Source organism: Hypanus sabinus, chromosome 7 (genome assembly GCF_030144855.1).
Source record: "Hypanus sabinus isolate sHypSab1 chromosome 7, sHypSab1.hap1, whole genome shotgun sequence".
NCBI classification, from domain to species: Eukaryota; Metazoa; Chordata; class Chondrichthyes; order Myliobatiformes; family Dasyatidae; genus Hypanus; species Hypanus sabinus.
In genome coordinates, this window is record NC_082712.1 from 31,893,792 (window position 1) to 31,906,146 (window position 12,355).

The 12,355-nt window shown below is 37.5% G+C and overlaps 1 protein-coding gene across 1 annotated transcript in view; it reads right to left on the minus strand.

Moving 5' to 3' along the window:
- Positions 1 to 308: 308 nt before the first annotated feature.
- Positions 309 to 12,355, minus strand: part of LOC132396654 (PDZ and LIM domain protein 3-like) — a 63,135-nt gene continuing 51,088 nt past the window's right edge. Inside the window, exons 5-7 of the mRNA XM_059974388.1 lie at positions 3,800 to 3,933; positions 2,238 to 2,349; positions 309 to 1,079 (exon numbers count right to left, since the gene is read on the minus strand). Coding sequence (XP_059830371.1) covers positions 884 to 1,079; positions 2,238 to 2,349; positions 3,800 to 3,933 — 442 coding nt within the window. The 3' untranslated portion in view covers positions 309 to 883. The remainder of the gene's footprint in view (positions 1,080 to 2,237; positions 2,350 to 3,799; positions 3,934 to 12,355) is intronic.

Below are 12,355 nucleotides of genomic sequence, written 5' to 3' on the forward strand. Positions count from 1 at the left end.
TGTTCCCTTGACTACGTGGCCAGTTCCTGTTTAGGTCTGTGGTAAGATTGATACGTTTGAGAAGAAGGTATGTGGATTACCTTCTTACTCTGGTACCTGTTAGATACAAAGGAGCTGGATTTTAATTGTGGGGTCATTTTCAGCTGGTTCTGATCAAAGTTCAAAGTAAATTTATTATCGAAGTATGTATGTGTATGTCACATTTACTACCCTGACATTCATTTTCTTGTGGGCATTTACAGCATAACAAAGATTATAATCATTGAAAAAGCGGTATCATTGAAAAACTACACATAAAGACTGACAAATCAGCCAAAACAATAGCTTTTATTATCTATAGCAGTAACATTTTCACAATTTTAACATTCTCGAGCTGGATAGAGGATAAAACCTAACAAGCCAACTGCATATGAACTGGTACTCCATATAAAACCGAACACAATCTATGTGAACTAATACAAGAGTTTAATGATGTCTGTTTTATTAACTAATACCAATGAAGTATGATGTATGCTAATACAATGGTTCACTATTCATGTAATAGTTCAGCAGTGAATTGGCTGGTTGTTCAGTTTATATTACCTGCATTCAGTGTACAATATATTCTGTCAATTTTATTGATTTAACTGTTGTAATTACACAGGCAAAGTTCTTTATATAATGTGTTGCATCAACATTGCAATGTATACAGTAGTTTTATTTCTGCTAGCTCCACAAGATCTATCTGCTAACATGACTAACTGAGCAAGTTGTAGTTGGAAAATATATCTCGTTGTGGAAAAGCACTTGCACTTACTGTAAGAGGATTAATAATGACAGCAAAGGTTTCTCATGATAATGGATCTTCTTTGTTACTTTGTTTTTTACATTTTTGCTGTAAAATTTAATTTCTCATATTTGGATAAACGGGCATGGCATCATATCCCTCGGGTGGTTTTGTGCGTGCTCTTGCATGGGCTTCGCAGTAAAGTTGTCCTTCTATGAAAAAGTAGCCTTTCTGCTTAAGATTCATGTCACAGTCGGAGCAGACAAAACACTCAGGATGGCGATACTTGTCACGGGCTTTGACAACTGTCCCACTGCATCGTAAACATTTTATAAAAAAAGAAGCTTAGAGTTCAAGATCAATGCCAGTATTCCATCTTGTGATTTGGAAACTGAGAATTGGACAATCACCCATTCCAGGCAATAGACTTGTAAACTTCAGAGCTGCTTCCAATACGTTTATATCCTTTCTACAGCAATTCACTATATATCTTAGCATAACCTCTTAACATCTGCTTTCAATTTCCCTTACAATAAACACTGCAACTCTGTTATCTTTTTCTAAATACCTGAACTTGCTGAACGTGAATACTAACTTATATTGAATATTGTCCTAACATCCAGGTTTCTCTACAACTCACAGCTTTGCAATCTCACCATATGCTTTTCCCCCCACATCTTCCCTGCCAAATCTGAACGTTTTCTCACGTTATATTCCTTTTGCCAGAAATTTACCAATTCAGTTAATCTAGCTGATCTTTATCTTTTCTGTTTTATAACTATCCTTCCAACATTTCTTTGTGCCATCTGCAAACTTAGCAACTGCATCTTCAATGCCTTCAAAGTCAATTATAAAAATTGTAAACTTAAGGTTCCAGTCTTCATCCCTTTTTTACTAAGTAAACAAAGATCATTTATATCCACTGTCTAGTTGTTAGTCAACCAATCCTCAATCGTGCCAATATGTTATCTCCTGCACTGAGATTTCATTTTAGCTAATGTCCACTGATGCAGTATCTTTAAAGGTGCCTTCCAGAAATTTGTACAGTACATCCATCTATGTCACATGATATTCTGATAAATTGGTCAAACATGATTTCCCTTTCACAAAACCACTTCGGTTTTTCCCTATTTCATTGATCTTTTCTTAAACACCTGCTGAAATGTCTCTCATAATAGTTTCAGACATTTTCCATAAGATAAATGCTAAGATAACTTGTTTATAATCTCTGCCTTCCTTCTTTTGAATAGAGCAATTACATTTGATACTTCTAAACTAACTGAGCCTTTCCCACATATAGAGGTTTTTTGAGAATTAAAACCAACACTTACCCTGTAATGATTGAAAAAAATAAGGCCTATTTTCAACATTTTTTATTTGTTGAAAATAATAACAAAAGAAAACTTTAAACTTGTAAAAGAATCATGTTGGTGCAGTTACTGTAGACCTATTCTTTTACAAAAATACTTACACTATTCCATTCCCACACTTATCACAGAGTGGCAGCTTCTGAACACTTCCTGTTGAGGTGCCCACCTTTGTCACTGGAGCCTTCACACTTCTGGTGACCACGGGACGATTACCTTTGTCAGTTTGCACAGAATTAGAGAAGGTTTAAAAAATATTCAAAATATAAAAATGAACCTTGTTGAACAATCTAAGGTTCAGCAAATCAGATTTACCTCAGTGCACTGCTAATATCACAGCCTAACTAGCTACCAAGAGAAACAAAGGCAAAGGCTGTATTGCAATAGGGTGGCACGATAGCAGAATGATTAGCACAATGCCTTACAGACCTGGTTTAAATTCTGGCACTGTCTGTAAGGAGTTTGGATATTCTCCTCGCAACTATGAAGGTTTCCTCCAGGTTCTCCAGTTTCCTCCCACAGTCCAAAGAAGTCCAAAGACGTATCGGTTGGTAAGATAATTGGTCATTGTAAATTGTCCCATGTTTAGGCCAGGGTTAAACTGGGGGGGGGGGACTGCTGGGTGGCTTGGCTCTAAGGGCTGGAAAGGCCTATTCCATGCTGCATCTCAATAAATAAACACCTCCCTGATTCGAATGTCAAGTTGTTTCCACATGTTCTTCATGTGTCACTATACTTGAATAGAACTGAAGCAATTGTTCCAACATATGAGCATTGCAGTGTCACAGCCTGAGAATTCCTTCATTGTAAGTTACAAACAACAGTGGGACAGGTGCCCAGACACAGAGATTAAACATCCCGTGACATTAATCAAAAGAGTCCGCATGCTTGACACTGGTGGATTCTGGTGTTCTAATCAAAGGTATTTTCAGATGTCAGGAACGAGGCACAAAAATTGTTGCTTCACAAATGTTTTATATAGTGTTGACAGAACAGAGGAAGCAAAAGCATAAGTTAGGTGCAAAGGGCTTAAAGAAAAACAGACCAAGATGCTAAGATGGCACCCAGAATGGGACAGCCATTTTTGTACTACAGAGAGAGGGAAATTTCCATTCAAATTTGTAGATAAGAGTCAACCAATGACTTATTCCAATAATGCAGAACAAGAAGCTTCCAGAACTTTCCAGGATTATACTTTGTATAGCTACTAGAGGCATATTAAACTGTATATAAGTAATTATATAAATATAAGCAGATAATTAATTGTTAAACTGCAAAGAAAATAACAATTAAACAGTCCAATCTAAGAATTAAACAGTTGAATGCAACACCATTGCCAATACAGATGAAGGATGCCAAAGTAGTGTAGTGGTTAATGTGATTCTATTACAGCTCGTGGCATTTTGAAGGTCAGAGTTCAATTTTGGAACTGTCTCTAAGGAGTTTCTACATTATCTCCATGAACCATATGCGTTTCCTCCAGGTGCTTTGGTTTCCTCCCACAGTCCAAAAATATACTGTTCAGTAGGTTAATTAGTCATTGTAAATTGTCCCATGTTTAAGCTAGTGTTAAGTAGTTGTATTACTACGTGGTGTAGCTTACTGGGCCGGAAGGGCCTGTTCTGCACTGTATCTCTAGAAGAGTAAATAATTAAATGTTGCTCACCACCATCCTCTGACTCCAAGTAATCTTGGATTGCTCGGAAGGACCCAGATTGCCTTGGTTCATTACTTTCTTCTTGGTTGTTGTGCAGCATTTTGTAAACCTCTGAGTGTTGAACTCCTGGTGCTGGTTCAGCTCTGTATGTGTTGATGATAAACAGTAGAGAGTTTATAATCGAGTAAAGCAACTAAAGCAAAAAGTTGCAAGACCATAGAGAGAGCATTTGCAGACTCTAATAATATTTGGCAATTGTTAAATCTCTATTTTGTCCTCTTTCCAGTTTTGAACATCTAATATTTACTGTTAACTTTAATTTTCATTCTGTAGATATTCTGCATGAGCAAAGAGCTACATTTAGAATGTTAATGCCGGAATGTAATATTAATAAATGATAAAATTGGCCTTTGATGATACAGTAGGATCCCTGTTGATTAGTTGGCAGCATTCCATTCAAGTATACTGCTAGTATATTGAGAGGCCTATGAAGAAGCAACACCCCGCACCTGGAAAGGACAATGGACTCTTGCAGATATTGGTGAATAAATACAACAAATTTGGAGGAAGTATGGCATTTAGTGGAACATTTCCATATTTTTATTTATACATTTAATTATATTGTCAAGCCAGCTCCATCATGGACACCAACCTCCCCTTCATCAAGGAAATTTTCAAAAGGCGATGCCTCAAAAAGGAATAGATCCATTACTAAGGATCCCACCCTGAATGACCTGCCTTCTTCTCATTGCTACCATCAGGGAGGAGGTACAGGACTCTGAAGACACACACTCGACAATTTAGGAAAGTTTCTTCCCCTCTGTCATCAGATTTCTGAATGGACAATGAACCCATGAACACAACCTCACTATCTGGCTCTCCATTTTATATATTTCTTAATGTGACTTATAGTAAATTTTATGTATTGCACTCTACCACTGCCACAAAACAGAAAATTACATGAATACTGTATCTGATTTAAATATCCCATAATTAGTCACTGCATAATTAGCAATATATTTCCACTCAATTAATATAGTTTGTACCAACTGAAAAGTACTACTTGACAATCCATAAACACTTTTAATGACTCCACCTTCAGTTTATAGATTTTTATATGACTTAAATAACATTTGGTGATTATTGCCTAGGTGATTTTCTTCCCTTTAGATCACTTACTTGTTTTGCTTCTTTATTCAGAAGCAGTTCTGGCATTCTTTCTTGTTGGAACTACAGCGAAGGAACAGTCCTTGATGCACTTTGAAAACTCATCTGCATTGTGATTACAAACACTTACCTTATCATCATTTACCTTATCTTTGGATCACTAAAGTCCCTAAAAGTTAAAAACAGCAAGGTGTCTAGCTAATTAGTTTGCCCCAAGGAATGGTGCTCAATTTCCTTCATTCCTTTAGTTCTTTTGGGGTTTCTGCAATAAAATGACACCCATCTTATTGTTAACATAATTTGGAGTGACAGAAAATCTCTTGTTGCAACTATAATAATCAATATTTTAATCTTAAAGGCAAAAAGTAAAGTTTAGCCTTGCTTAAAAACATGTTTAGAGAAATAAACATTCTGCAGATGCTGGAAATCCAGAGTAACACATACAAAATGCTGGAGGAACTCACCAGGTCAGGCAGCATCTATGGAAAGGAACAAAGAATTGACGTATCATGTCAACATCCTTCATCAGGTCTTTTGTATGTGTTACTACGGAGAAATATAACTGGTTATTGACTACAGCAGGAGGAAACTGGAGGTCTATGAGGCGATCCTCATCAGGGGATCAGAGACAGAGAAGGTCAGAAAATAAATTCCTTGGTGTTATCAATGCCTTTGAATGTAAAAGTCTACAAAAAGTAATGGATACAGCTCAGCCCATCATGACTAAAGTCCTCCCCACCATTAAGCGCTTTTGCAAGAAAGCAGCATCCATCATCAAGGACCCCCACCATCTCTTCTCATTGCTGCCATCAGAAAAGAGCTTCAACAGGCTGAACACCGGTGTCCCCCAGGAATGTGAGCTCAGTCAGCTGCTGCTTTCATTGCTGACTCATGACGGCACTGCTAGATTCAGCTTAAACCGTATCATCAAGTTCGCTGATGATACTACAGTGGTAGGTATCATCGGCAACAATGATGACTCAACAATGATGAGGGGAGGTTGGGAGGCTTGTCAAATGGTATGAGAAGAACAACCTGACTCTCAAAGTGGACAAGACAAAAGAGATTAGTGTGGATTTCAGGAAGTCACAGGTCGACCATTCTCCACTGCACACCAATGGCTCTGCCATGGAGAGAAAAGAGCACAAAGCTCTTTGATGTGTAGATAATGGATAATCTAACTTGGACCCACAACACTTTCTCATTGGTCAAGGGGGAACAGTGGTGTTTACATTTTCTAAGGAGATTGAGGCATACAAGGTTTCCCGCCTGTATCCTAACAACTTTCTACAGGAGCACCATCGAGAATGTGCTGTCCAGCGGTATCATTGTGTGGTACGGAAGCTGCAAGGCATTGGACTGCAAGCTCTTACAGGAGCCAGTAAAAACTGTTGAGAGGATCAGCAGAGTATCCCTCCCCCTAATGGTGACATTTTCAAAAATGTGTCAGGACTTGGGGACCTGAGTTATAGAGAAAAGGTGACCATGGCCATGCATTTTCCAACATTGCATTTCATTTTCCACTCTCTTGCCTATTCTCCAAACCTGTCTAAGTCCTTCTTCAACCTATCTATTTCCTTAACACTACCTGTCCCTCCACCAATCTTCACATCATCCGCAAACTTGGCAACAAAGCCATCTATTCCATTATCTAAATCACTGATAAAAAGACCCAGTCCTAACACAAACCCCTGCAGAACACCACTAGTCATCAGCTGCCAACCAGAAAAGGGTCCTTTTACTCCCACTCATTGCCTCCCACCAATCAGCCAATGCTCTAACCATGCCAGTAATCTTACTGTAATGCCATGGGCTCTAAACTTGGTAAGCAGCCTCATGTGTGGCACCTTGTCAAAGGCCTTCTGAAAATCCAAATATACAACATCCACTACATCCCCTTTATCTATCCTACTTGTAATCTCCTAAAAAATTCCAACAGGTTCATCAGGAAAGATTTTCCCTTAAGGAAACCATGCTGACTAAGGATGAAAGGTGAACTGTTTAAGGGGAACATGAGGGGGATCTTCTTCACTCGGGCTGGTGAGAGTGTGGAATGAGCTGCTAGTGGAAGTGAAGGATATGGGTTTGGTTTCAACACTTAAGAAAAATTTGGATAGGTACATGGATGGGAGGGCTATGGGTCAGGTTCAGGTCAATGGGAACAGGCAGATTAATGGTTCAGCGTGGACTATATGGGCTCAAAGGCTTGTTTCTGTACTGTAGTACTCTATGACTGTTTACTGGGAACATTGCAGATGAAGGGCCCAAAGAATTGTTGAGGATCCCTACCACCCATCTCACAGCTTCTTTGACTCATTGCCATCACAGAGGTACAAAAGTGTCAAGACTAGGACTGCCAGACTGGGTCTTCCCTCAGGCTGTGAGACTAATGATACCAAGCCACCACTGAGGTTTCCCCACTAGGACAGCAAATTGTTTACTGTTTACCTGCACTGAGCTTTACTACGCACATTTTGAATGATATTTTATTAATTTATTTATAGTAATATATTGATTTATGTGCTGAGTGTGATACACGATGTGTGTGTACGCCATGGTCCAGAGGAATGTTGTATATTGGTTATATATAGGTACAGTCAGATGACAATAGACTTGAACTTGAAGTATAGGAGCCTCAAGGCCCTCACCACCAAGTTCAGGAATGGTTATTACCCTTCAACTATTTGGCTGTTGATCCAGAAGGGATAACATCACTCAACTTCACTCACCCCAACATTGATCCTGGGTATCAATATCTCTGAAGGTCTATTCTTGGCCTAAAATATTAATGCAATTCTGAAGAAGGCAGAATAGCAGCTATATTTCATTAGTAGTCCAGAAGACTCTTGGTATGTCACCAAAGCCACTCGCAAATTTATACAGATGTACCATGGAGACCATTCTAACTGGTTGCCACTGGAAAAAGCTGAAGTAATTTGTAAACTCAGCCAGCTCCATTGTGGACACTAGACTGTCCAACACCAAGGGCACATTCAAAAAGCAATGCCTCAAAAAGGTACCATCCATAGTTAAAGACCCCCATCACCCAGGACATACCCTCTTCTTATTGCTACCATCAGGGAGCAGGTACAGGAGCGTGAAGACACACACTCAACATTTCAGGAACCTTTTCTTTCCCTCCACCATCAGATTTCTGAATGGCCAGGGAAATCATGAACACTACCTCATTATTTTTGCTCTCTTTTTGCACTGCTATTTAATTTAAATATATGTATGTAAATAAAGATATATATACTTATTTTTGTAATTTATAGTTTTTGTATTATATACTACATTAAAACAACACATTTCACAATATATGCCAGTGATATTAAACCTAATTCTGATTCTGATTCCAGTTCTGATCCCACAACCCTCAGACACATTTTCAAGGACTCTTCATGTTCTCAATATTTATTGCTTATTTATTTATTATTATTATTTAGTTTTTCTTTTTTTTAATATTTGCAGTTTGTTGTCTTTTGCACATTGGTTTTGTGCCTTTGTTGTGTGCGGATTTTCATTGACTTCACTGTGTTTCTTTGTATTAACTGTGAATGCCTGCAAGAAAATGAATCTCAGACCAGCATATGGTGCCAAGTGTGTATTTTGATGATAAATCTACTTTCAACTTTTTGAAATTTGAATTGTGGAGCTTGGGGAAACTGTATCATGAAATATCCAAAAAAAAACTTAATACCAATGAGTATTTAAATCTTCCCAATGCATTTATGCAGGAGGTTGGAAAGGAGAATACAGATGTGTGATTTTTGTAATAGTGAAGACAAAAGACTGCTATACAATAGAGTTGTCTGTGCAGAGTTCAGAACATTGATATGTTAGCCAAGTATAACAAAGATCTTGAAATGCAGGGAATGAGAGTTACATTAACTAGCCCAGTAGTTTTCCTGGTTTAAGCATCGTTCAACAGGCAGTATCTCCAGCATTATAACATGTGTAGTTTCCTGAAATGGGACAATTAATACATATTTTCATTTAATGCATCATTAAGCAATAGCTACATTTACAAACTTATTCAGAAAATGAAGTCTGTCATTATACAGACCACATACCTCGCCCATAGAATTGCTGAAAGCCTAATCATGGTACAATATACAATAGCCAAGGTCAGTTTAAAACAAACAGGAAGCTGGCAAGTCACATATTTCAAGGCTAAACTTCTATTAAGTACACGTGAAAGTAAAACAACATCTGAAACAAATATTAATGTAGTAATATCTTCACAGTACTTTTGCATGGGAAGTTGAATACAATATGCCATTTCTTGGTTTAGAAGCTCCATCTTGCTCCACTGTTATTCATTTTGATAATTAACTAGAGCTAATGATACCAGCCACCAAAGGAATCCTACACGTGCTTTTCCTATTTGTAACTGCACACAAGTCATTGAATGATCACCACATTTAAGAAGGAAATTGCCAAATGTATTGGATAAATGCAAAAATAAAGCAACTGAGAACTTAAGTGTAACTTTAGGCAATAAGGAATGGAAAGAAAACATTTGGTTTATTTTGACGATGATATGTGAGTCCTCTGCAATCTGCTGAAGTAAACAAAAAATTAAGACAGGACTTATTGTTTTATTAATCTTTAATTCGGGTATGCAAAGAAAGGTGTGCACTTATTTAGCAGCCTTCATATCCTTGGCAGGAATTCCAAAGCACTTTATGGCCAACAATTATAGTTGCCATTCTGATATTGGGAATGCAGAAGTCAGTTTACACACAGAGAGTTCCACACAGAAAAATAGGAGGGGTAGGGGGATTAAGCAACTTTGCCTCTCAAACCTGCCCTGCCATCGAATATGATACATCTGTATCATAGCAGATGTGATACAGGCCTCAAGGGTGGCAGAGTGCAAATAATATGGTGCAATATGACATGGTGCAAATAATAATATGACATGGTGCAAATTTGCAGAAGTTATAGAAGGAAAACATTATCAACTTCAGTTAAGCTTTTACCTGGAAACAAATTCCATTTTCAGTTGTTCAGTTGTTCACGCTTATTCATCACTGTTATTTAAGGAGGAAGTTCTCAATGATAGAACTATGATAGGACTCCAGAACAGCAATTCTACCATGAGAAATTGTATTGCAACTTGATGGTAAATGCCTCTGTACATAACCATCTCTGATTGTAAAAGAAAAAGGTTGCAGCGTATACAGTCAGGAAAGCAAATCCCTGCATCTTAATAGAACTCCACTTTCATGAAGTCTAACTTCCAAAATATACCATACCCTTTAGGATGGAGTATGGAAGAGGAGGAAATGAAATTGATTTGTAACAATGCTACATGGAACTTTGGAGTAACAAAACAAACTGAACAAAATTTATTTATTTATTTATTTAGTGATAGAGCATGGATTAGGCCTTTCCAGTCTGAGCCGTGGGCCAGCAATCCCTGATTTAACCCTAGCCTAATCATGGGACAATATACAATAGCCAATTAACTTGATGTGTCTTTGGGTAGTGGGGGTAAACCAGACCACACAAAGGAAAGCCAGGAATTCCATGGGGAGGATGTACAGATTCCTTACAGAGGATGTTGGTACAGAACTCCAGACTCCAATGCCCTGAGCTGTAATAGCATCTCACTAACTGCTATGCTCCCATGCTGTTCTGATGACCCATCCCATCCATCTTCCAACCCAATAACGGAGTAGGTTGCTAACAGAATGCCATGCCAGTGTTCTCCCACAGTGCATGCCAACACGTTACCCGGATTGGAGGACTTTAATTATGGGGAGAGATTAGAAGGAATGGGCTTATTTCCCCAGGATGACTGAGGGGTGACTTGACAGTAATATACAAAATGGATAGATAACGTAGATATTCAGTCATGTTCCCATGATAAGGCTAATAAAATAAGAGGATTTACTATATGCTTAAGGTGAGAGGAATGAGATTTAAAGATGAGTACGTTTTACACAGAGATTGACTGATATCTGGAACTTGCTGTCCGTGGAGCTGGTGAATCAGATACAATCACTACATGTCAGAGTTATTTAGATGGACAATTGGATAGTCATGGCTTTGAAAGATATGGATCTAATGTGAGCAAATTTATTAGTGTAGTTGGGCATAGAGTTTGATGGGTTTATGGGTCAAAAGGCCCACTTTTGTCCTATTCAGCTCGATCACTTTGTGTGATTTCTTTTTACTGACAAGATTAAAATATGGATGCTTTCCACGTGAAGCCAAAATTACAAATATGTGGTTAAGTTGCTTATTGTAATAACTATGTAAATTGAAGGTGCAGTATCCCTGTTCCTCTTTTTTTAATAAACAAAGACTTGAATGCAAGTCCTTAAGAAAGCAACTTCAAAAACTTATGAAGTTGATGTATTTGGATTAATGGGAATGAGATACTGCAACTTTAATACATTGGCTTTTGTTAGTTTGTTTTGTTATCTTACTTTTGTAACAAAGTAATTACATTTTTAGAATAGTTAGAATGTCTGAGTACTATACTTTTCAAACATTATTAGAGTCAGTTGAATGGTTTTCCCCAGTTTAAGACAGAGTAACATGCAATACAAGTCTCTACTTTCCTAGTGAGTTGCATTACAGTGCAATATCTTAAGGATTCATTGCAAATCATGCTCCTATCCTACATGCAGGGCTGTTACATTAATATTCCATTCATCTGCTACTCAGTTGTACTGAAATATCAATGGTTCAGCATTTAACCAACCCGACTTTTTAATTCAACAAGGCTCCTTCACAAGCTCTTTTTAAACACACTGAAGCACTGCCTCACAGAATCCCTTTGAAATCAGCAAGGCCCCTTTTCATGCTGCCTTTAAGCACACTGGTTTCTGTTCCCCACACTCTCTTTAAAATCACCTAGTGCACTCAGAAGAACATTATACTACTGTGTAACAGAGAATTAACAGTATGGTGGGGCAGTAATACAACAACATCTAGTGGTTCAGCAAATCTGCCAGTCCATACCACCAAGGTGCCAGTTTATTAGAAATTTACTGTACTTTTTAATTTCACATGGTTCTATTCAACATTTAAATATTACCATGGTTTCCATTGTAATGGATAATACAATCATTGTTATCTTTATTAGTAAACATTCTGATTCTGAAATTAAACACACACATTGATTCAATTTATAAGAATGCTTACAATTACTTTGAACTGTGAAATATCTTGATAGCTATTAAAGAGAAATTCGCTGTGTTTCTATTGTCATTTTAGCTTGATCCCTTTAAATAATATTATAACCATGGGTTTCTATTGGAGGTTACTGACAAATTATCACATTAATGACTGGGATTTATAAAATATTAGACCATTAATGTACATCGTATAATAACAATAACATGTTTTGTATGTCTGTTGAATTAATATTGTAAAAACCTA